At 34.2% G+C, this 27,283-nt stretch overlaps 1 protein-coding gene across 6 annotated transcripts in view; it reads left to right on the forward strand.

Moving 5' to 3' along the window:
* Positions 1-27,283, forward strand: part of LOC100056890 (A disintegrin and metallopeptidase domain 3) — a 98,066-nt gene that overhangs the window by 45,380 nt on the left and 25,403 nt on the right. For 4 of the 6 annotated variants that reach the window (XM_014736540.3, XM_070252938.1, XM_070252939.1 and 1 more), the window contains 4 exons: positions 740-821; positions 7,018-7,154; positions 12,108-12,294; positions 25,661-25,759. In XM_014736540.3, the coding sequence (XP_014592026.2) occupies positions 740-821; positions 7,018-7,154; positions 12,108-12,294; positions 25,661-25,759 (505 nt within the window). The remainder of the gene's footprint in view (positions 1-739; positions 822-7,017; positions 7,155-12,107; positions 12,295-25,660; positions 25,760-27,283) is intronic. The other 2 variants (XM_023630464.2, XM_070252941.1) reach the window with 1 other exon arrangement.

Raw genomic sequence — 27,283 nt, forward strand, 5'->3', positions numbered from 1 at the left:
ATTGCATACAAAGCTGGTTACAGTACAAAACCTTTAAATAGTAATGTGGTTACCTTCCAGTATTTCTATACTGACCTAATGTGTAGCTATTTAACTACTTGTACCGTATCTTTCAAGTCTTTAGATTTTTGTTTTAATAATTTAATTATTTTAGATGGAAAAAAAACAAAAAGACAATTCTGAAGACCTTAAATAATATGGAATACATTTATAAATCTATTGGTGTCTCCTGTGGAATTTAAGTTCAGGTTTGGGGATTCAGGAACAACATTAACTAAGGACTAAAATGAGTGCGGTCACTTTCTACCTCCTGTCTTTCTTTTTCTTGGTGAGTCTACTGCATGTTCTGTCTCTTCTCTCCTGTCCTCCAATCCAACATTTTTTACATACTTTAAGGGTTCACCATGTGCAAATCATGGCAGTAAACTGTCTTGAATTTTACATTTTAGGATTATATTCATCCAGTGGTGACAATGGCGGTAATTAATTTTTTTGAATGATTAAGCACTACTAGGTTTTAGGCTGTGTATCAGTTGATGTTAAAGTAGCCTTTAGAACTTACCTTTGTATGAACTATGGGAGATTACCCGATACAGAATAATTGAAAGCATTAGACATGATATGTATTATTCATGTTTTAAGAAAACATAGCTTTATTGAGGCATCCAATTCTTCAAAAGTCATTAAGTTATTAACAATTTAAAATGCATTTATCCACAAGAAAAATTTTATTACTTAGTTATCGGGACCATCAAAATTACGTGGGAGCAACATATCATGGAATGGCATGTGATCCAAAGTTTGCTGCAGGAATTGCTCTGGTATGCATTTTATTCCCATCTCTTCAGTAATTATATCACATTTTGAAAGTTAATATCCACTTCAAGGAATGAAAGTGTATATAGTGTATCTTCCATGCTGTTTTGAGAAATTTTTATAAAATCCTTCTTTTGATCTTGAAACTCAAATGTTATAATTTTTAAAGATTAATTGTGGTAAAATACACATAAAATTTACCACTTTAACTATTTTTAAGTGTACAGTCCAGTCGTGTTAAGTATATTTACATTGTTGTGAAACAGAGCTCCAGAAATTTTCATCTTGTATAACTGTAACTTTTGTACCCTTTGGCAACAAAGCCCCATTACACACAGCCTCTAACTGCTGGCAACCAACCTCTGCTTCTATGCGTATGATACTTTTAGATTCTGTATATAAGAGGGATCACACAATATTTGTCTTTCTGTGTCTGGCTTATTTCGCCTAACATAATACCATCCAGTTTCATTCATGTTGTTGTAAGTGGCAGGATTTTATTCTTTTTATGGCTGAATAATATTCCATTGTGTGTATGACATTTTCTTTATCCATTCATCTGTCAATGAACACTGAGGTTGTTTTCATACCTTGGCTATTGTGAATAGTGCTGCAATGAACATGACAGTGCAGATATCTCTTCAAGATACTGTCTTCAATTATTTTGGATATATACCCAGAAGTTGGTTTGCTGGATTATATGGTAGTTTTATTTTTAATATTTTGAGGGACCATCAAACTGATTTCCAGAGTGATTGCACCATTTTATAATCCCAACAAATGGTTCACATTATATTCATCACATGAAGATTTTGCCCTATGTTTTCTTCCAGTAGTTTTATAGTTTTGGATCTTACGTTTAGATCGTTATCCATTTTGAGTTATTTTTTTGTATATAGTGTAATATAAGAGTCCAACTTTATTCTTTTGCATGTCAATATCCAGTTTGCCTATCACCGTTTATTGAAGAGATATCTTTTCTCTGTTGAATATTCTTGTTGAAGCGACTGTTCTTTCCCCGCTGTCTGGTCTTGGTACCCTTGTCCTAGGTCATTTGGCAACATGAGTGAGGGTTTAATTTCTAGGTTCTCTTTTCTATTCCAATGAGCTACAGGTCTGTCTTTTTGCCAGTACCACATTGTTCTGATTACGTTAGCTTTATGATATGCTTTGAAATCAGAAAATGTGAGTCCTCCAACTTTGTTCTTTTTCAAAATTGTTACAGTTATTCAGGATCCCTTGAAATTCCATATGAATTTTTAGGTTATTTTTTCTTTTTCTGCCAAAAAATGCTATTGGGATTGTGATAGGAATTGCATTGAATCTGCAGATTGTTCTGGGTAATAAGGTCATCTTAATATTGTCTTCTAATCCTTGGACTGGAATGTCTTTCCATTTATTTGTTTCTTTTCTATTTTTTTCAGCAATATTTTGCAGTGTTCAATAGACAAGTACTTCACCTCCTTTATTAGGTTTATTTCTAAATATTTTACTCTTTTTCATGCTCTTGTAACTAGAATTATTTTCTAAATTTCTTTTCAGATTGTCATTGTTAGTGTATAGAAACTGATTATGTTGATTTTGTATCATGAAATTTGTTTATTAGTTCTAACAGCTTATTTATGTGGAATAGTTGTATATCCTAATAGTAGGTCACTCTAGTTCCTCTCTGTGGGATGCCATCACAGCATGGCTTGATGAGTGGTGCGTAGGTCCGCACCAAGGATCCCAATCAGTGAACCCCAGGCCACCAAGGAAGGGCACACAGACTCAACCACTTGGCCACAGGACTGGCTCCTGAAGTTGTTTTCTTATATTCCTAGTTTCTTGGGTGTTTCAATCACAAAAAGGTATTGAATATTGTGAAATGCGTTTTATGCTTTAATTGAGATGATCATGTGGATTTTATCCTTTATTCTGTAACAATGGTGTATTACATTGGTAGATTTTCTTGTGTTAAATGGTCCTTGTATTCCAGGAATAAATCTCACTTGATCATGGTGTATAATCTTTTCAATGTGCTGTTGAATTTGGTGTGATAGTATTTTGTTGAGGATTTTTGCATCAATATTCATCAGGGATATTGGTCTGTAATTTTCTTTTCTTGTTGAATGTCTGGTTTTCGTATCAAGGTAGTGCTGACCTCATAAAGTGAGTTTGGGAGTATGCCTTCTTCTTCAGTCCTTCAGTCCTGAAAGAGTTTGCAGATTATTGGTAATAATTCTTCATTAAATGTATGCAGAATTTACTAGAAAAGCCATCAAGTCCTGGGCTTTTCATGGTTGGAAGGTTTACGGTTATTGCTTTAATCTTCTTGCTGGTTATTCATCTGTTCAGATTTTCTGTTTCTTCAGTTTTGATAGGTTGTGTGTTTCTAGGAATGTATCCTTTTCTTCTAGCTTATCCAATATGTTGGCATACACTTTTCATAGTATTCTCTTATAAACTTTTTTTAAAAAATTGTGTCATCAATTGTATGTCCCCTCTTTCATTTCTTATTTAGTTAGTTGAATATTATCTCTTCTTTTCTTTGTTAATCTAGCTGAATTTGCCAATTTTATTGATCTTTTCAAAGAACCAACTCTTCGTTTCATTGATTTCTTTCTATTCTTTCTATTTTATTTATTTCTGCTTTAAAATTTATTATTTCTTTCCTTCTGTTTGCTTGGGGTCACTTTCTTCTTCTTTTTCTAATTCCTTGAGGTATAAAGTTACATTGTTCATTTGAGATCTTTCTTTTTAAACGTATTTGTTTACAGCTCTAAACTTCCCACTTAGCGCAGCTTTTGCTGGATCCCGTAAGTTTGGGTATGTTGTATTTTCATTTGTCTCAAGGTATTTTCTAATTTCCCTCGTGACTTCTTCTTTGGACTCACTGATGTTTAAAAGTATGTTGTTGACATCCCACAGTTTTGTGAATTTTCAAGTTTTCTTTCCTTAATTTCTAGTTTCGTTCCATTGGGATTAGAAAAGATACTTTGTATAATTTCAGTATTTTTAAAGTGGTTAGACTTGTTTTGTTATGTAAGAGGTGATCTATCTGGAGACCTGGAGAATGTTCATTGTGCATTTGAGAAGAACATGTATCCTGCTACTGTTGTCTGGAATGTTCAGTATGTGTCTAGTAGGTCCAGTGATCTATACTGTTAAGTTCTTCATTTACTTATTTATCTTTTGTCTGATTGTTTTGTCCGTTATTAAAAGTGAAGTATCGAAGTCTCCTATTATTATGTTGCCATCTGTTTATCCCTTCAATTCTGTCAAAATCTGACTCATTCATTTAGGAGCTCTATTTTTGGGTACTTAAATATAATTGTTATATATTCTTGGTTAATTCACTCTTTTATCCTTACATAATGTCTTTGTCTCTTTTAACAGTTTTTGACTTAAGGTAATTTTGTTTGATAGTAGTATAGACACCTCTTCTGTCTTTTGGTTACTATTTGCATGGAATATCTTTTTCCATCCTTAACCTTTCAGCCTTTGTGAGTCCTTAGATCTAGAGTGACTGTCTTGTAGACAGCATATAGTTGGATCCTGTTTTTTAATTTAGCCATTTTATGTCTTTTGATTGGAAAACTTAATCCATTTACATTTAAAGTAATTACTGATAGGAAGAACTTATATTGACATTTTGTTAATATTTTCCTCTCTATCTTGTAGCATTTTTGTCCTTCTCCTCCTCTCTTACTACTTTCTTTTGTGTTTCATTTTCTTTTATTGTGACATGCTTTTGTTCCCTTCTCTTTTCCTTTTGTGTATATGATGTAGATATTTTCTTTGTGGTTACTATTGCAATTACTTAAAGCATCTTAATGTTATAATAGTCAGTTTTAAACTGATAGCAACTTAACTTCTATTGCATACAAAAACTCTACTCCTTTACAGCTCTACCTCTCACTTTATGTTATTACATAGACTTTAGTGTTTGGTTTGTGTCCTTTAAATGCTATGCAAGAATTAAAAGTGAATTTATGTACCAAAATTACAATAATACAGGTTACTATATTTGTCCATATAGTTGCTTTTATTAGAGAACTTTATAATTTTGTTTTGGCTTTATAGTGCTATCTAGTACCCTTTCTTTCCAACTTGAAGGCCTCCCTTTAGCATCTCTTTTAGATCAGACCTAATGGTAATGAACTCCATTAACTTTAATTTCTCTGGAAAAATCTTGCTTTGGAAAAAGAAAGTTTTGCTGGGTATAATATACTTGGTTGATGGTTTCTTACAGCACTTTGAATATATCACCCTACACCCTTCTGGCAGTGCAAAGTTTCTGCTGAGAAAGCCACTAGTAATCTTATGGGAGCTCCCTTACATGTGACAAGTCACTTTTCTCTTTCTGCTTTCAAGATTCTCTCTTTGTCTTTGACGTATGACAGCTTGATTATAATGTGTCTCTGTGTGGGTCTCTATGGGTTTCTCCTACTTAGGAACTGTTGTGTTTCTTGAATCAAAATGTTCATTCTCTGCTTCAGATGTATGAAGTTTTTGACCATTATGTCTTCAAATAAGCTCTCTGCCCCTTTCTCTCTTTGCTTTCAGAGACTCATATTGGTCTGGTTGTAGTGTTGATAGGTTCTTTCACTTCCCTTGTTCTTTTTTTCCCCTTATTCTTTCCTTATTATTCTTATTTTTGTCCTCTCACTTCGAATGGCCTATCTTCAGGTCTGATTCTTTCTTCTGCCTGATCAAGTCTGCTTTTGAATCCCTCCAGTGAATATTTTTAGTTCATTTATTATATTTTTCAGCTGGAGAATTTCTGTTTTTAATATTTTATATCTCCTTCTTGATATTTATACCTGGAATTTATTTCACATATGTAAGGCTGATTCAGCATTCAAAAATCAATCAATTTACTTAATCGATCCTATCAATAGGCTAAACAATAAAAATCATATGATCATATCAAAAGAATCATAAAAAGGATTTGACAAAGTCCAACACAATTTATTATTTAAAAAATTGTAGCAAATTATGAATATAAGGGAACTGCCTCAGCTTGAGAAAGAACATCTACAAAAACCTACAACTAACATCACTCAGTAGTGGTGAGAAACTAAATGTTTTCCCACTATGATCAGAAACAAGGTAAGAATGTAGCTTACAACTCCTATTCAGCATCATACTGGAAATGTAAAACACTGACAATACCCAATACTGTGAGGATGTAGAGCAATAGCAACTCTGATTCAGTGTTGATGGGAATGCAAAATGGTACAGCCACTGTGGAAACAGTTTGGCAAATTCTTACAAAACTTGATGTATTCTTACCATATGATCTAGCAATTGTCCTTTTTGGCATTTACCCAAATGAGTTCAAAATTTATGCCCCCCCACAAAACGGCACATGAATGGTTATATCAGCTTTATTCATAATTGCCAAAAATCGGAAGCAACCAAGATGACCTTTAAACAGGTGAATGCATAAACAAGCTTGGGTAAATCCATATAAAGGAATATTACTTAGTGATTACAAAAATGAGCCATCAAGCCATGAAAAGACATGGAGGAAACTTAAATGTATAGTCATTAGTGAAAGACGCCACTCTGAAAAGGCTACATAATGTATTATTCCAACTCTATGATGTTCTGGAAAAGGGAAAACTATGGAGATAATAAAAAGATCATGGGTTGCCAAGGGTTTGTGCCTTAATGGCACCGCTCCTTCTCAAGGGTTTTCTTTTTTTCTTTATTTTTTTGCTAAGACAAAAAAAAGAAGCCATTTGCAAGGTGTTATAGTATTCTGCCTTTGGAAAAAATTAACTTGACTCTCTCTTTTAAAACTATTTCTAAAGTCATACTGATACCAGTTCAACGCTTAAGAATCTGTGTATTTTTTCCAAGTGTTCATTTGAAAAGTAATAGAGTCACTGAAACAATGCTTATTCTTCTCAAAAAAATTTTTAAAGTTTATTCAATTTAAATCAGTAACATATAGTAAAAACATATGGTAGCTGTAATTTTATTTTGTTGTATGTCAATGACATTTGGATTAAAAGCACTGTCACTCAAAAGCATAATAAAACTTACCTAATTTTTTCCATATTCCTAATAAAATAATGAGCTGTGGTGTACTAGTTTCTTAAATATGTATTTGCATTTAGGTTGTATGCTCACAAAATTATTGAAAAAATCAAAAGGGTGAAGAAATAACTTAGACAACAAATCTGTTTTTTGTTTTTTGTGTGTGTTTAGTATCCAAAGACGATAACTTTAGATGCATTTTCAATTGTTATGGTACAGTTGCTTGGAATTAATCTAGGATTAACATATGATGACATCTACAATTGTTACTGTCCAGGAACTACATGCATAATGAATCCTCAGGCAATGTAAGGTGTTATTTTTATCAAATCTATGTCTTCTCTTGGGAAATGTTTGTAGTATTCCCTGATATATAGTCTTTTGCAATATAATTTAAGTAAGAATATTTTTATTAAATACATATGTGCCTAAAAACTTATTGAAGAAAATGAGTATTTGATATTGTAGAAAATGTGTTTAGTAGTTCTATATTCAATGTTATAGTATAAAGCGGATGTTGATGATGACTTTCTGGGTTTTCTAGAATCTTCATGTGAAATCCATTCATTCATTCTAAGAATCTGTAATAAGCATCTACTGTGTCCCAGGGATTATGTTAGTTTGTCTTACGAATGGTTGACAAGATAGATATGTCCTAAATATCTTACATTAGTCCTTCAGGGACAGAGAGTTAAAAAATAGGCATAAAAATAAACAAAATATAAATTCTTTCTATAGGTGCCGAGAAAGAAATAAGTAGGGAATACATGGGGAGGAGAAACTTTCTGATAAAGTGCTTTAGGAGAGTTTCTCTGAGGAAATAATTATGTCAGAACCCGAAAGTGAAGGAGTGAATCTGGTCCTGTAAAAAGCTTGTTGAAAACTTTTCAGGGTCAGCAAGTGAAGTGATACTTGGTTGGAAAAAAATTAGAAAAGCTCGACGAACTGAAATAAGGAGATGGAGGGGAGGATAAAAACGAGCCCTCCCCCCCCCCCCCAAAAAAAGAAAGAACACCTGAGACTACAAGGAAGAATGGTTTAGGCCTGGAGAGAAAGTAAAACACAATGAGGCTAAAGCACAACGAGTCAGGGGAAGTCCAGGAGAGGACATAGGAAATGTAGGAGAGAGCGTGATCACAGAGTCCTGATGCGGGACTTGGGATTTTATAATAAATGTAACAAAACACATTGTTATTGATTCATGCAGTGTGGATAGTAAAAATTATCTTGTAAAATGAATGCAAAATATGTCAGTGGGGACAAGAATACAGTAATATTTAAGAAATGATGATTCTCATAATAATCTATAGCAGTTTCATAGATGGAGAGAAAGGGAGATGTCAAGACTTATCTGTAGATTTTTGGATATCACGACATATTAACAGATATTAAAAAGGCAAATATTTTAGGAAAGGTGGAAAATGGGGGGAAATCTTGAGGGGAGTTTATATGTATTAAATTTTGGGTCCTAAATCTTCCATTAGAGTTAAGTGCACAGATGTATAATTCCGGATCTCAAAGGACAAGGGATGTAAAATGTATGAGCCATCAGCATATTGATGGGAATTAAAACCATGAACAGATCATTTAGAAAGAAGGTGAAAAGAGGTGCCTTAAGATGTAGCTTTGTCTACTTCCCATATTTACAGGCTGAGTTATTGAGGAAAAAGTGATATGGAGTAAAAAGGAACAGTAAGGAAGAAAATTTTAGGACAAGAACCAAGATAGGATGGAGTCTTACCTCGGGAGGAATGTGTTTTAAGAATAAGGGAGAGGCTGGAAGTCAGATGGTAAAAGTATCAGCATGGTATTTTAGCCTCCCCCAATTCTCTCACAAAACAGAGAGTAAAACGATGAAAGCAAACATAAAGCAAAGACATATTCCACACGTTTCCCAAACTGGAGTGCACCAAGGATACTAGCAGGTGGGGCCAATCCACTGACAAAATAAGACCTGCGTGAAGAAAGTAGCTGTGTAGGAGAATGAACAAGGAACACAGTGGAACCTCTACAAAACATACAGACCTGGGAACTCAGACATCATTGACTAATCTACATCCCAAAAAGTGATCCCCTGAGACTGAAATATCAGTAAGCTCATACATTACAGGAGGCAGATTTGGTGGGGATATTGTAAATTGTAGGTGAGAGCCAAGGGACTGCGAACATTTCTTAAGATGCTGGTATGGCCTTGGTCTCTGACCTTAAAAAGTCCAGTAACAATGAGCACATGTGTCACCCAGATTGTGTTTTTAAAATACTATTCTCCACTAAAAGGAACGGGAGCACCTTGGAGAAATGATTTATTCCACTGCCAACACAGAGAAAATACAAGCGAGCCTGGAACATCATGTGTCAGAAAATAAGGAAGTGTTCAAAGAATTATGGAGATTTGTCGAAGGAAAACCAAAACCTGAAGAGCTCCCAATAGCCAAATCTGGGACAATTTGAGTGTCGTAAATAATAGTTATAATAATGGATTATAATCCATTTAGTACAATAGGAAAATATGATTCCATATTCATATAAATGCATGAATGAATGAATTGAAAATGTAATTATGAAAGGGATATTTACATACAACCAAAGTACCTTTCTCCAAATATTTTTTTTATTGAGGTGACATTGGTTTATAACATTATATACATTTCAGTGGTACAGCATTATATTTTGATTTCTGTGTAGATTACATCATGTTCACCACCCAAAGACTAATTACCACCCATCACCACACACATGTGCCTAATCACCCTTCTCTCCCCTCCTTCCCCTCTGATAACCACCAATCTAATCTCTGTATCTATGTGTTTGTTTGTTGTTGTTATCGTTTTTAGCTTCTATTTAAGAGTGAGATCATATGGTATTTGACTTTCTCTGTCTGACTTACTTCACTTAGAGTAATACCCTCAAGGTCCATCCATGTTGTCACAAATAGCAAGATCTCATCTTTTTTTATAACTGAGTAGTATACCATTGTGTATATATACCACATCTTCTTTATCCATTCATTCCTCACTGGGCACTTAGATTGATTCCAAGTCTTGGCTATTGTGAATAATGCCGCAGTGAACATAGGGCAGCAAATATCTTTACACGTTTGTTTTCATGTTCATTAGACATATACCTACTAGTAGAATTCCTGGATCATATGGTAGCTCTATTCTTAATTTTTTGAGGAATCTCCATTCCGTTTTCCACAGTGGCTGCGGCAGTTTGCTTTCCCATTAGCAGTGTATGAGAGTTCCCTTTTCTCCACACCCTCTCCAACATTTGTTATTTCTTGTTTTGTTAATTCTGACAGGCATGAGGTGATATCTCATTGTAGTTTTGATTTGCATTTCCCTAATAATTAGTGGTGTTGAACATTTTTTCATGTGCCTGTTGGCCATCTGTACATCTTCTTTGGAAAAATCTCTGTTCAGATCTTTTGCCCATTTTTTAATTGAGTCGTTTGGTTTTTTGTTGTTGAGATGGATGAATTCCTTATATATTTTGGATATTAACTCCTCATCAGATATGTGGTTTGCAAATATCTTCTCCCAATTGTTAGGTTGTCTTTTCATTTTGTTGATGGTTTCCTTTGCTGTGCAGAAGCTTTTTAGTTTGATGCAGTCCCATTTGTTTGTTTTTTCTTTTGTTCCTGTTTCCTGTGAGACCTACTATTTGAAAAGATACTGCTAAGATAGATGTCAAAGAGAATGCTGCCTATATTCTCTTCTAGAAGTTTTATGGTTTCAGGTCCTACATTCAAATCTTTAATCCATTTTTAGTTAATTTTCACGTATGGTGTAAGATAATCATCTACTTTAATTCTTTTGCATGTGACTGTCCAGTTTTCCCAACACCGTTTATTGAAGAGACTTTCCTTTCTCCATTGTATGCTCTTGGCTCCTTTGTCGACAATTAGCTGTCCATAGATGTATGGGTTTATTTCTGGCCTCTCAATTCTGTTACATTCACCTATGTTTCTGTTTTTTTGGTAGTACCATGTTGTTTTGATTACTAGAGCTTTGTATTATATTTTGAAATAAGGGAATGAGATACCTCCTGCTTTGTTCTTTTTTCTCAGGATTCCTTTGGCTATTCGCGTCCTTCTGTTATTCGATGAAAACGTTAGGATTCTTTGTTCTCTTTCTGTGAAAAATGTCATTGGAACTTTGATAAATAATGCATTGAATCTGTAGATTGCTTTAGGGAGTACGGACATTTCGACTACGTTAGTTCTTCCAATCCAAGTGCACTGAATGTCTTTCCATCTCTTTATGTCTTCTTCAATTTCATTCAACAATGTTTTATAGATTTCAGTGTACAAGTCTTTACCTCTTTGGTTAAATTTATTCCTAGGTAGTTTATTATTTTTCTTGTAATTGTAAATGGGATTTTATTCTTAATTTCTCTTTCTGCTACTACGTTGTTAGTGTATAGAAGTGAAACTGATTTTTGTATGTTGATTTTGTGTCCTTCAACTTTATTCATTTATTATTTGTAAAAGTTTTTTGGTGGATTCTTTAGGGTATTCTATATATAAAATCATATCATCTGTAAATAGTGACAATTTCACTTCTTCCTTTCCAATTTGGATATCATGTTCGCATTTTACTCTTAACGGTTTCAGCAAACAAAATTTTTTTTTTGGACTATGTTTGTATTATTTCTCTAAATTTGAGACTGTTATAAAATTAAATAAAAACCCCTTAAACAGTATGCTTAGAAGTATAGAAATATTTTAAAAAGTCAAAAAAGTAAAAAGAATCTACGGCTTATACATTTTATATACTTAACATTGAGATATTTCAATTGATTAATTTTGTTACCAAAGAACAAATAACCCTGATTTTTTATTAACATAATCTATCTTCTTTTATTCCTTCAGTTTTTCACACAAATTTTTAGTATGTTTTATTTTCATATAAATAATTAGTGCTTCTTGTTATAATGATTATAATTATGATGTTGACAATAATTAAAATAATAAGACTGACTTAGAGCTTTTTGTGTGCCAAGCACTGTTGTGTTTTAATATATTCTAACTCATGTCATCTCAACTTCCTCTACATGCTAGATGTCTTTTATATCAAACTACGATAGAAATGAACTTATTGCTTTTATCTGCAACTTGTATTAAAAATAGAAGCACTCACCCTTCCTTCTTGGCTCTTCTATAAGTGAATAATAGTACAGAATTCACAGCACTTTACTGAAGAGTGTTACTTTGGTACTGATTGTATTCCATTTATCTGAGGATTATGATTTCATTTTAGACGCTCCCATGGTGTAAAGTTTTTTAGCAGTTGCAGCGTGAATGAATTTAAACATGTGGTTTCACAGCCTCAATTTGAATGTCTTCAGAATCAAACAGTTTCAAAAGTGGTTTACCAAGAAAAATCTTCAACTTGTGGCAATCAGGTTTTGGAACAATTCGAGGAATGTGATTGTGGAAGTGTAGAGGTTAGTAACAAAGATTGATAGCTTATTTAAAGTCTTGCTTTTGTGTTTCTCATGTAGTCTTATAAATATGGGTGTGGTATAAAAGGGGAGGACGTTTTTTGCAAATGCTGCACTATTTTATCAGACTTCTAAGATAGGGAGATGGGGGCATGTGATAACTGACTCATCCTGGATTTGAAGCATTTGAAGAGTAACTATGGGGTAAGTGTAGCATGGATTAAAGAAATAGATTTTCTTCATTGTGTAACTGTTAAAAGTAATAACCACCTTTCTTTATCATAAACATCAGTACCATTAGTAGTATAATCATCACCTAAATCATCTCCTGAATTCCTCCAAGGTGACTGCGTCAGTTCACTAAGTTATTAAATGTATGTTGTTGTTTACTGCCTCACCTTTTAGTTTTAGTCCTTGCATCCAGGGTAGCTTCATTTATTTTAACTTGCTTTCACAAAATTCAATTAGTCATAATCCTTCCTTTGTAATTGCTATATTTAGCTTTCTGCACATATCTTTTTTTTTTCAGTTGTTCTTGGTAAGACAACTAATCATTGAATTTTGTTGTGACTGCCTTCATATGCTTATGTGTGATGATTTTTTGGAATGTTCCTTATTTACTTGGGAAATTGAAAGCTCTTTAATTGTTAGGAACAAAAGTCTGCATAACGTGATTACATCATAACTTTTAAGTGAGTGACTCAAATCTGTATTTTTACTGATTTTGATTGCCTGGCCTCTCAGTACTTGAAAAATAGTATTGATATTTCCAACTATACAGTTGGATTTGCCTAATTCTCACTATAATTTACTCACTTCATGCTTTATATATTTTGAAGCTGTTTTATATGACGCAAATTTATTTACAATAGTTATATCTTCCTAGAAATTTTCTTTTACCTTCAAATACTGAATCTCTTTATCTCTAATGTTGCTTTCTGTTTTAAAGTCTATTTTGCCGGTCATATCTATATATCTCTTTCTATATCTACACACACACTAGCTTGCTTTAATTAGTATTTCCCTGATATTTCTCTATTCACACTTAGTTTTTCTGTACTATTAAGTTCGATATCTACATTGGGTTTTAATTTCTTATTTAATTTGTTTTTGATTTACAAGATTATTCCCTTAAACGTTATTGTGATTAAATTTTTGCATATTGTTTTAATTAGCTAAAACACATAGTTCATTCAGATTTCCTTTATTTTTACCCAGTAGCCTTTTTCTGTTCCAGGATCTCCACCAGGATACCTTGTTACATTTATTTGTTATAACTCCTTATGCTCCTCTAGACTGCATACTTTTAAAATTTTATTTGTCTCAAAATTTATAATTTTTATGTGTATTTTGCCACATTTCTTTTTTAATTGAACTTTTGCTCATTTCTTTTGATCTGTGTGTTTTGTTTTCCTTTCTTCCACTATTTCTTTCAGTGATTTAGTGGATATGTACTTTTTATTTCCCTTTACTGATTATCCTTGAATTTTTACCATACTTTTTAAAGGTTTAACCATATCTGAGCCACCTTCCCCCAAAATAGCATGGTTTACAACTCACTTAGCTTACATAACATTTTTGTAAATATTTCATTTCAGTCATCTTTACTCTTTACATTAGAAAGTACTCTGAAGACTTTATTCAGAAAGTAGTGGCTTTATTTTATCTACCGTTCCTTTTATTTATTAGCATTTTTTATTTTGACATGTCAACGTTTCCTTCTGAAATAATTTCCATTTGAATTATATTCTATTTCTTAAAATATGCTTTAGGGCAATTCTCTTGATAGGACAGTTCTCTGCCCACTTTTGTTTAACAATAAATATTTATGTCATTCTCATTTTTTAATTATGATATATAATATGCATGAAATATAAACATGAATTGTTGATGAAGAGTGCAATGAGTATACACTTAACAAGCACCTGAATAATTTGCACTCAGGTCAAAACAAACCTTACTTCTGACAAAGAAGTTCTCTGTGTGTGCCTTTGCAATCACATGCCCCTTCCTTCCAACCATTGCTTAGAACTTAGTGTAATCATTTCTGTGTTTTACTCTTCATCATAGTTTTTCCTTCCTATTTTTACTCCTTATACAATATAGTTTGGTTGACTGTTTTATGCTTTTATATAATTTTCAATCCTGTGGTTTATATCACTTGGTGACTTGGTCTTTCACCCAATATTGTACTTCAAAAGTTCATCAATTTTTGAGTGTAGCTATAGTCCAATTGTTTTGATTGCTTTTAGTGTTAATTTTATGAATACAATAGTTTATTATGCATCAATGAAAATTTGTTATTTTCAATTTTTGACTATTAAGACACTTGCAATTATGACTTTTCTTGCACATGTCTCCTGCTGCACATGTGCCTGCAGTTCTCAGGCTGTATACCAAGAAGTGAATGTGCCATGTTATGAGGTATTTAAGTGAATATAACTTTGAATTGAGGATATCTTACTTACTTTGGGTTTTCTTATGCTTGAATAGTCTTTTCATGTCTTACCCACATTTTCCTGTCATTTAATCAGCATTCACTCCTGTGAATTGTCAGCAATTTATCATCAATATAGTAGAAGGCTCAGAGGTATGCTGTTTCTCCACTAAACTAAGTTCTTTTGGTGGAGACAAGTCTTTGAAGAGGACCCCCAGAGATCTAGTAGTTTAGTTGCAGCAGTAGGTGGGCTACTTTTGTTTCTTATGAGTGGAAAGCCTCCTATTTGTGGAGTTTACAAGCGTCAGAGGCCAATCTCTTATAGTGGAACTTTTGGGGGTTTACCCACCCGTTTGAATTGGATTTTATAAAGGACTTTTAACAGAATGGGAATATTGGAATCAAACCTTTTTTTCACTTAACTATGGGATAAAGTGCTTTGATTTCAAATTCCAGGAACCAGTGAACCTCAAGGGAAATTCAGGGCCAATGGATGAAATCAGCTGTGAAGGTGGTCAGAGATGCCTGCAGTTGCATGGAGTCCTAATCAGATACAGTGCCCAATGGCAGGACCTTCTTTTCACCCTCACTCCTTTTATCCTGAACTACTTTCAATGCTTCTTCTTGCTGAGCTCCACCTACTGCCATAGAAACTTAGCTGCTTTTGTTTGTAACTCAGTATAGTAGTGGATCAAGAAGGTTATTTGGATGGTAGTCTGTTTTCATCCAGTTATACTTAAATGGCATGCAGTGCAAAGCAAACAAGTTTCTCAGTGCAGGTCATTATAAAAATGTTATAATTGTGACAGGATATCTACACACTCAATAGTATTTTACAAGAATTGGTATAATCTAGAGATGACACATCCTTGTGGAAGTCCAGAACAGCAAACTGTGCTCTAAGCCTTACCTGATAAAATTGAAATGGATTTGGTCAACTTCCCAGAACTGTATAAAAAGTATTAGCAATACCCAGTGTTTATCTATGTGTGTGAAAACCTAGAAAAAATTTATCAAATCCACAAAGACTAGAAAAGAACAAAAATATTTGAAAGGCATAAAAGACCAGACTAATAGCCAGATTAGTTAAAATATTTAATAAGCTTAAACATACAACATACATATTTGTAGAATATATTTCTGGGCTACAAAATCCTAAAAATAATGACATTTTTTTAGTGTGGTACTAGGATTTCAGAAAAATTGAGCAGATAATGCAGCAAGTTCTGTTTACCTGCCCCACTCTCTACCTCAACTCCAGCACACAATGTTCCTATTATTAACATCTTGTATTTGTGTGGTACATTTATACAATTAATGAGCCACTATTGATACATTATAATTCAATTCAGTAGTTTACATTAAGGTTCACTCTTTGTGTTATACAATTCTACAGATTTTGATAAATTCCTAATGACATGCATTGACCATTACAGTATCATGCAGAATAGTTTTACCACCCTAAAAAATCCCCTTCAGTTCACATATTCAGCTCTCCTTCCTTTTTCTCTAACTCCTACGTCTCTGATTCATTTTGAGTTGATTTTTGTGAAAAAGGAAAGATCTGTATCTAAGTTCTTTTTTAGAATTAGAATCTGTGGGAGACCCAAAACCACAATTACTCCTCTAAGCCGTATACCTGAATGTTTACCCAAAGAAATCATAAAATAATAAATGACTATTGTTGTTTGAAGCCATTAAGTATTTGTTCTGCAGCAATAGATGACACATGCCACTTTATGTGTATTGCTCTATACTTCACAAAAATGTTCACGTTTCCTCTAACGGTGGTTGGAATTTTTCTACAATTTATATTTACATATGCAATCCAGCTGTAATTTATTGTTATATATATTATATAGATATCAAATTGAACAATCACAATTTACTTAAGGACGATACTTCCTTCACTGCTCTGAATCATAATTTTAGTATAGATCAAGTGAACATTTGTTTTCCTACTCTTGTGCCAACATTACACTATCTTAATCACTGTAGATTTTTATTAATTCATGGAATATGATATTACATATTCCCCATCATTGTTTTTCTAATTCATGATTGTCTTGAATATTCTTGGCCCTCTGCTATGAATTTCTGGTTCGTCTTTTCAGTTTCTGCCAACAAAAAGATCAAAAGATGTTTCACTGAATCTTTAGATAAATTTGAGTTAGGATAAAATGGAGGTATATTGCCTGCGAGATGCACATGAATCTTTGGGGACCAGATAGTGAAATGTGGTAGAATAACCCTCAAAGTTTCCCATGTTCTAATCCCCATAACTTGCAAATATCTTACCTTACATGGCAAAAGCGATTTTGAAGATAAGATCAAGTTAAGGATCTTGAGCAGGGGAGATATCCTATATTATCCAGGTGGGCCCAATGTAATCACAAGGGTCCTTATTAGGGGCATGCAAGCAGGTCAGAGTCAGAGGATATGTGACAATGATATTTGAAGATGCTAGACTCTGGTTTTGAAGATGGAGAAAGTGTCCATGAGCCAAGGAATGCAGGTGGTCTTTAGAAGCTGGAAAAAGCAGCAAAATAGACTTTTCTCTAGAGCTTCTAGAAGGAATGTAGAACCCACGGCATCTTGATTTTAGTCCAGTAAGACCCCTTATGGACTTTTGACCTGCAGAACTGTAAAAGAATGCCTGTGTGTAGTTTTAAGCCACTCAGCTTATGGTAATTTTCTACAGCAGAAATAGTAAATGGATACAAGACTGAGCCAATTCAGTGTCCCTTTTATGGACAAACTCCTTGAATGGATTTAAATATTTCCAGCCAAACAGACTGCAGTTTTGGTGAAAGAACAACAATTTGGCTATCATAGCAAACCTAGATTTAATACATTGGCCTACTTTGGGTGAAATCATTTCTGCCAAGACATTTGTAGCAATCTCAGCAGCAATATTTTCCTGACATGAGATCGATTCTTGCCAATTCTTAGGAGACAGAAAGTGGAGATTATTAAAGTGAGGGAAACCTAAGTGCCAGAAGGGACCTGTAGAAGGAAATCTATATTATGAAGTGTTCAAAGGAACAGCTCATGGTTTTCATCAAGAGGGTCATGAGATGATACATCCAGCAATCAGAGTAGTAGCTATGGACCTGAGGAAAGCATACAGAAGAGTTTTGTTTTTCCTTCGGTAGGAAGTGCAGAACTCCTGATCCAATAAAATGTGACTAATGGGAACCACATCAGTGTTGAAAAGTTTATCTTTGGCAGCAGCTGTCTGCCTCTAAAGTCAACAAGTCTCGGGTTAAGGTTTCCTTATAGAATGGGTTTCCAGTCCTTAGGTTAAGGCAGCGGTGATAGTCTGGGGCAAGATCACCAAAGCATTCTGAATTGACAGGGCCAGGCCAAGTGTCTTGTGGGAGCCAAGAGTTCAATTGTCCCTCTTCTCACCCTTGGCCTGCCAGAGTCTATCTAAGATGTTCCTTCTCCATCTGCCAGAGTTGTTGCTCTTGTTCCATAGTCATGAGGTCAGTATGACCAGCATCTACAGTAAGATGCTCTTTTCCCATCCTCACCAGGGCAAACCAAACCATTCAGCTGGGTTCATCCTTAAGTAGTTTAGTAGTTTATTTCTTGTATATCTTGTACCATCTTAGAACATCTCCCATCCATTGATATGTGAACCACAGCAGGATCACCTTGGGAGTTTTGACCTCTTAGCCGTGATCATTTTTATCCATTATCACCTTGATCCAGCAAGCAAAGCTGGCAGTAAAAGAAGCACCGTGTTTGTGTCTACCACTCCCTGGTTCTTATCTGCTACCTTTCAGTCTCAGTAGCCTGGCATGTTGGGGTAGACACGGGGAATAAATAACAGAAAAACAGGAGGTTTAATAATGTGGTTTGGTTCTTTTAGAGTCAGTCTGGATTTCCTTCTGAATCTAATTACTTCCAGGGAATTGCCACATTTAGAGATGATACTGCCTGTCTTAAGTGTGTGCTGCACTGAGAGATAAGCCTTGATTCTCCACTTACTTTTTTCAACTTCTCTCATAAGTACATTTCATCTTTTAATGGCACCTGCTGCTGGTGCACAATGTGGTCATGTAATGTTCAGTGACTACCTCAGCCAGTTGCCCAATGCTAAGTATTCTTGGCTCTAAAAGTGGCACCATTGTCTGACTGGATGTGTAATATTGCCCATTTAAGAGTCCTTGACTAGTATGACTAAGATCCACTGTGCAGAAAGAAATTGCTATATGATACCTGGAAAAAGTTTCTCTTACAGTCAATGCCAAACAGTACCCTTGACAGGAGAGTAAGGGCCTACAAGCTGTATTAGCAAGCACTAGCCATGTCCATTGCTCTGGGATATGTGCCCCAGATTTTCCATGTCACTTGACTGTAGATGGTAGAACAGGCACATTTGCCGGTCTTCCTTGATCCCATGTGCTGGAAACACTAGGTCTTGTTTTGGGGTCCAGTCTGGATTATAAGTGGATTGCAACAGTCTTCAAACACCCAGGTGTATTATAAATTGTGTATGATATCTGAACATGGCCAACACATGGATTTCTTTTCCATTTTTCCTAGAGGTTTTTAAGATTAGCAGTTTATCTTTTTCTTTCTCTTTTTTAATTTTACAGGTTAAAGTATTGTTTTCTGGGTGTCAACCCACATGTTTGCTAAAGACTTTACTTGAGTGGTGGGCCCTTGTATCTTGAATTAGTTCTCCAGCCTTTTTCACTTTGATATTGGACCATTTCATCTTGGGCAATTTGTGCACTGTCTCTAGTTTTTCCAATTAAGATGATGTCACCAATATAGTGGTAATAATACAGTTCTTATCCAATTCCAACTTTCTCAAGCTCTCAGAATATCCAGCGATAGCAAATCACATGGAAATTTATTGTAACCCAAGCTACATGAGGCAAATGCAAACTGATTATGATCCTCTGGGTGTAGTGGGATGCTAAACAAAGACCTTACTAATGTCCACCAACACACTCTAGATGCCTACAGTCTGTGATTATGATAATATCTGAAACTGCCCTTGTCATTGGGGCCACTGCCATATTTGACTTGCTGTAAGCCACCGTGAGGCACTGCGCACTACTGGCCTTTTTTGCTGGTCAAATAGATTTATTATAAGATGCTAGGTTTCTTTGAATATCCCTCCCTCTGTTGTCTCCTTGATCAAGATAGTGACCTCCTTTCCAGCTCTCTTTTCTCCTCAACAAGCCCCTATTACTTTCTCTCTCCCCACTTAGCCCAGTATCTTGTGCTGCTTCACAATAAGGATATGGATAGGTCAAGGGAGCTACATGGTATTCCAGTTGTATACTCATCCCACTATCATTGTCCAAATTGTAGCATTTCCCCATTGAGAACATCTCTTTAGATCCAGAGAAATATTGAAAGCACATAAAATATCTATTCCCACCATATATTCAGTAATATTGGCTACACCTACTAGAGTATGTGTTGGCCCCAGAGGGCCCACCAGAAATTTATATGATTCCATTTTCTAATTTGAAAGTATTTCTGAATCCAGTAAGAATATTCTTTCAAACTCATCCCTGGGAAATTTCCGGTATCATAATGGATTGTGCTGCAGTGCCCAGGAGAGATGAAATGGCTTGGCCACTTCATTATCATCAGTTCTCCAACACACCTTGACCAGTATATATGGTTTTCATTCATATGAATGAAGCTATTCATCCTTGTCTTGTTTGTTTTTGAAGGAGGTAAAATCTGTGTACAGAGAAGGTGCCAATCCAAATGGCATCATGTCACATAGGGGATCAAGACCCTCTTGTCTTCCTGTTGCTTGCCCACAGTAAGTACAAAGGAAGGCAGGAATATTCCCTGGCCACAACCCAAATCTTCAAGTACCAGGGCTCTTCTCTAGCCCAGTAGTGAGAGAGAATGTTTCCAAAGGGCAGACCATCAATTTCCTCATTAAATTTTCTCTGGTTTAACATCCAGATCTACATGGCCTTATGATGTAGACTTGAACTATTGGTTTGTTTCTTTTTATAGCCCTTGTCTTGCAGGAAATTTTGTTTAGCTTTTTCCGAGGCTTTGTCCATTCTGGGGATTTCATTGCCCAGTTCCTGGATACTTTTTTCAGAGATTATTCCTGGTACACCAGAGGAGGTTCAGCTGTCTCTGATATCCTGATTGCACCATTTGGACAAACGGATCTGATCGGGTGACTATTTCATCATCTGGGCCTTCTTAGTCTTCATTAAGAATCCAGGATGGAGTCACAGTGGAACAAAGAGAAGTGGAAGCTTGCTCCACTGGATTCCAAGGGTATTTACTGGAAAATGGGAATTCATCTTGGGTAGGCCACTGTTTTATTATGACTGTAAAGACCTACTGCAATCAGCCCCAGTAGGTCTTTACATTCTCTTACTCCATGTCCATTTCATTAGCCAGAGTGATTATTGACCAGTGGTGCTTAGAGCATGAGGTTGGTTCTTAAGTGACCAAGTGACTTCCCAGCCTTGAAATCCAGCAAAACTTCTGTAGATCCCTAATATGCTAGTTGGATGAGCCTAGGTTTTATGATTTCACCATGCTTTTGCTTAAGTATAGCTCTAATTTTTTTCCTTTCTCTTGCATTATAAGAATGTATCTCAGTAAATTCTGGAGTGACTAACTGCTCTTGATCACCAAGTATTTTTATACCTATAGTTGTGGCCACCAGCAGAATATAAGTAGTTTTACTTTCTTGATAGTGTAGGTGAGTAAACAATAACCGTGATACACTTTCTTTAGTATTACAAGACCACACCTCCACACTGATGGAACTCATCAAGAGCCTCAACAACCATTTGCCCTCATTGTCACTGAAGACTTCAGTGACCAAGTCTGCTTCTGCCTGCTATACCTGGCCATAGGACCCATCTCTCTTTGTATCCACATAGGCATTGTGACCTTGTCTTTTGTTTTCAACACAAGGACTTACAATGTGTCTAAGTGGTCTTCGTTATATTTATTTATATTTGTTTTCCTTCTGACTTCCTGAGTTTTTTGGAGTACCATAGTACCATTTATAGTACCACAGAGAGTTCTCCTCTACCTCCTCCAAGTCAATTCCATAAGTATCTAAGCTTCTAAAGTCTGTCACAACTCATTATTTTTGCCCACTATTGAACTTCATATAAATGAATCATAGCTTATGGATTCTTTTTGATTCTGGTATTTTTGCTTTACATAATATTTTTGATATTCATTCATATGCTTGAATGTATATGTAGTTCACTGGTATTTATTGTAGTGTAGTATCTTTTTGTATGGATATACCATAGTGTATTTATCCATGCAACTATTAATGAGCATTTAGGTTGTTTTGGGTTTGGAGTATTATGAAAAATACTTCCGAAGAACATTCATGTCCAAATCTTTGTGTGGACTTAGGTTTTCATTTCTCTTGGCTAAATATCTAGGAGTAGAATTACTGGGTTATATGTTAATTTATTATTACACTTACAACAAAATGTCAAACTGCTTTCCAAAATAATTGTCATATTTTACATTCCAACCAACTGTGTATGAGAGTGACAGTTGTTCCTTATCCTCACTAATTGTTGTTATTGTCAGTCTTTTTCATTTTAGTCATTTGAGTGTGTACTGGTATCTCTTTGTGGTTTTAATTTGTCTTTCCCTGATAACTAATTATATTGGACAGTGTTTCATGTGATTATTGGACATTCATATGTCCCTTTTTTAAAGTGTCTGTTCAAATATCTTGTACACTTTTATGGGATTGTTTTTCTTTTTATTGTGTAGTTATAGCAATTCTTAATATACACGATATACAAGCTCTTTGCCAGATTTTTCTCCCAGTATGTGGCTTGACTCTGTATTTTCTTAATGATGTCTTTCAATGAGTCAGAGTTTTTAATTGGATGAAATCCACCTTATCATATTTTTTTTATGTATTACGCTACTTGTATCCTATCTATCCCAAGATTATGAAGCTTTCTCATAAGTGTTATTCTAGAAGTTTACTGATTTTTAGCTTTTATGTATATGTCTGTTATCCATTTTGAGTAATTTTTATAGGTTAAGGATCAGGGTATATTTTCCCCATATAGATAGTCTATTGTTCTAATGCCACTTGTTGAAAAGACTATCCTTTTCCCCTTGAATTACCTTGATACTTTTATTGAAAAACAATTTACCACATACTAAGTTGTGTTCCGTTGATCTGTGTATCTATCCTTGCACCAATTCCAGCTCTCCTTACCCTAGCTCATAAAATCAGGTAAAAGATATCCTCATCTTTTGTACTTCTTTATCAAGATAGATTTGGCTTTTTTAAGTCTTTGCATACCTATGCAAAATTTAAAATCAACTTTTCCATTTCTACCCCCACCAAAGAACACTTTGCTGGAATTTCGGGAGTTTTTGAATCTATAGATGAATTTGTGCACAATTGACATATTCATAATTTTGTGATTTTCCAACTATGAATATAGTATATTGTTCCATTTATTTACATGCCTTTAATTACTTAAATTTAATTCTAAGTATTTCATATTTTTTAATGTTATTATAGATTATTTACATATTTTAAAATCTCAATTTCCAGTGTTCTTTGCAGGCATATAGAAATAGGATTAAATCATGAAAGTTATTGATTCCTCCTTTAGCTAGTTTAAAAGTACTTTGAATGATTGATTCACACTTTGGAAAATTCTTTCAAAATGTCTAAATCAAAATTATTAAATAATCCCAATGAGTATATGAAAAGATATATGCTTCTTGAGTTTGTTCCAGAAATAGAGAAACATTTCAGTATTTTTCAGCCTATATCATTAAATTAACAAAGAGAAAAAAAATGATAAGATATTGAAGAACATTTTGATATTGAAGAACATTTGATATTGATATTTGATATTGATATTCAATTTGATATTGAATAATATTGAAGAACATTTGATAAAATTTGGACTACTAGGAGTAAAGGAATGTCCTTTTGATTTCTATAATTTCTCAATGATAAACCACAGCTGCCTATTTTACAAAATTCTGGCTTCCATCCCTCCAGTGATGGGATTCTATACCTAGACCACAAGTCATTAAAAGTCTATTTCTAAGCCTGGCATTTAGATAGATTTCCATTATACATTGAGTTTTGTCAAATCATACTCTCCACTCTAGGCTCTCTCTTTGATTTCAGCCTTTGGAAATTTCCCTTTTGTGTTATTTATTTTTGCTTTTTTCTCTCCAACATTAATATTTAGTGTGTGTTCAATCTTCTATCTTTACTAAATACTTTAGATAATTCTTTACTAAAATATTTTTTTGAAGCAGAGCACACCTCTTAATATTGAATTATGAAAATTGAAAAAAAGAATATTATCTGACTCCTGTAAATATAAAAATGTATTATATAGTAATAAAGTTTTGATATGCTTTAATAATACAATAACTGTGCAGTTAGTATAATTGAAGACATTGTATCTAATTTTATATAGAATATTACAAGATAATCCAGGTATTACAAAAAATCAGGAACAGATTATTATTCTATAAATGCAACTGATAAATTTAACTAGTCTTTTTGGAAAAAGATCCATTATTACAGCTTCTCTGCTAACATAATAGTCAAAACATTTGATGTAAAATAAAAATAAATAAATATATATATATATGACACTAACATTTTACACACACACTACACATTCACATTTTTACTGAGGTTAGGGTGGAAAAAAGTTTTATCCATAAACTCAAAGAGCAAATACACAAAAATGATGATAGTTTTCAGATTTCATAAAAGTTTTCCATTTCACAATATCACAACATCAAAAAATTGCCCCCAAAAAAGAACCTCACAAAAACAAAAATGAGTTTTCACAATAAACTGTAAAATGTAGTAACATATCTTAGTGGCTAGGCGTTCCTATCATTAATATAAACATGCTTACAAATAAAGGAAATAGAGGAATACCGCAACAGAAATATAGGCTTAGAAATATAAAATAACCCAGAATGTATAGATATGTAAACTGTTTTACACATTAATAATAAAGATAAAATTGAAAAAGATATGGACACAGTTATTTGTGCTTATCCACTTTACTAATTTTTTAAATATTACTATAAGTCTTGTGAAACATAACTCCACTCTTGCATTGAATAGATAATTGTATATAAGGAGGGAAATGAGTGTATTATAAACAGCCCTTAATATTTTGTACACTATGACCTAATAACTTGTAGAATTAATCTTTAATATAAAATTTTATAGCTAAAAAATAATGCCAAAACATTTTCTTTGAAACATTATTTACAATAATAAAATGTTGTTATACTATAGAAACCTCTATTTTGTGACATCTGTAAATTGTTATATATTCCCAAAAAGATATCTTGAGGAGACTTGATAAGATGGAAAATTACTTATCATATAATAAATGAAAAAAATCTAAAAACTTGCAGCACGTGTTTACAAACACAAAGAAATTGCAGTACATTTTTAAGAGTTCAACTTCTTTAATATGAATCATGAATAATTTCATTGCTATATTGCTTTTCTATACTGAAAATATATTAAGTGATGTTAAAAATAAATACAGTAGTGAGGCCAGCCCGGTGGTATAGTGGTTAAGTTCGCGCAGTCTGCTTCAGACGCCTGGGACTCGCCAGTTCGGATCCTAAGTGTGGACCTATCCACCGCTCATCAAGCCATGCTGTGGCAGGGGTCCCACATATAAAGTAGTGAAAGATGGGCATAGAAGTTAACTCAGGGCCAATCCTTCCTCAGTAAAAAGAGGAGGATTGGCAGCGGATATTAGCGCAGGGCTAATCTTCTTCCAAAAAAATTGAATGAATAAACACAGTAGTAAAAATCATATTGTGATGTAATTAACTTAGAGACATACTTTAGTATATTTTGACAATAAATACAATTATTTATTTGATTGAAAATATGATTATATTTGCTTTTAGGAATGCAGTCATAAAAAATGCTGTCATCCTGAAAATTGTACTCTGATTGGAAATGCAGAGTGTGGCAGTGGAATATGCTGTGATAAAAAAACTTGTGAAGTAAGCTTTCAAACTATTACATTATTTTCTTTCATGAATTTTTTGTGTCCTTCTTCATTCACTTTTTTTACTTTTTGTTTTACACATCTTTCAATTACGTTACTTTATGTACCTGGTTCCAGAGTTGATTTCAGAATTCAGAGGATGTCCTTGCGTCTTTTTCAACCTCCTTTTTAGCTCTATCTCTGTATTGTTTCAGTCTCCACTAAGGCACATCCAGTGATTGCGTTCCATACCAATGTCAGATCACTTGGGTGATGAATTCCTCTTCGTCGTGCCTAAGCTGAGCTCTTCATGATCAAATGACTTATGAGAAGATTATACATAAGCCACTCAACACACACTTGACATGCAAGTTTGAATAAATAGACAGTAATAATTTTAAACAACCTCATTTTGAAAATAAGAAAAAAGGGATCCATGTTAAATAGGCAGCAGTATGTAGCATGACTAATATTGAAGCAAGCACTTCTGGCCCCGGGAGGGGATTGAATCCTGGATTTCTCCTGGGAAGTTCTCCGTTCAGTTTTCCTTTCTAGTCACATCTGAGTGGAGACTGGGTGAGATTTGTCTTCTGGCGGTTGCTTCATGGTAGCACGTCACCTTTTTTTGTCATTTTCAAAAGTCTATGACAAACATGAAAGCTGATTAGTTAGAGATTTTGACGCCAGATTTGTTTTTTCTCTGTCAAGGAGACCTCTCCTAACATTATTCTTCTTTGTTCTATGTGTGTTCTTTTTCACTCTATGGGCTAGTAATTAAAGCCAATGGCCATTTGTTTTCAAGGCTCATGAAGGTAGAGGCCAGCCTAGAATTTCTACTTTTTAGCAATAAATGATGTTGCTTTTCCCTTCACTAGAGCTCTCCTCTTGGCCTTTGTCTCCAAATCAGTTGGACTGAACAATAAGGCTTTTCTAAAGAGTCCATTGCCCGCTACCTACATCCCAAAGGATAGTGCTTTAAACTAGGGATAATTGCTGTATTTGGTGGAGTGAAAATTCACCGTACAAGTTTTTGGGGAGAGCTTCAGGGTGACAGCTAAGTGTGCTATGTTAGTTTACATTAATTTCATTACGTGTTATAGTATACAATTTGGCTTTGCTGTCATTTAAAGGCTCACTGTGTCTTACATTCAGCTCTCTTTCATAATTGGCCGTAAGTGTAAAGGGCTTCCTATTTTCTTCTGTCTACTTTCAATTAGGCTAGTTTCCACCAATGCTTGTCTGAAATTTAGTGATTTAATCCAGATTTTTTCTTCTGCACGTTCACTTTAGATAGACAGAAGTCCCAATGCAATGATACGGAAGACAATATTTAACCAGCTGTTTTGCTGACACATAAAATAATTAACGTTTCTGACTAATACTCAGACATTCCTATATGTAATTTAAAAAATTGCAATTGTTACTGCGTAATACTGATTATGTATTGGTCAGTTGTGTGCTGATGATGAATGGCCAAGCAAATGAAGCTTATGTAGCTTAAGTAAAAGATGAGTCTAGCTTCATGCTCGCTTGAATCTTT

Source organism: Equus caballus, chromosome 27 (genome assembly GCF_041296265.1).
Source record: "Equus caballus isolate H_3958 breed thoroughbred chromosome 27, TB-T2T, whole genome shotgun sequence".
In the NCBI taxonomy this organism is placed as follows: Eukaryota; Metazoa; Chordata; class Mammalia; order Perissodactyla; family Equidae; genus Equus; species Equus caballus.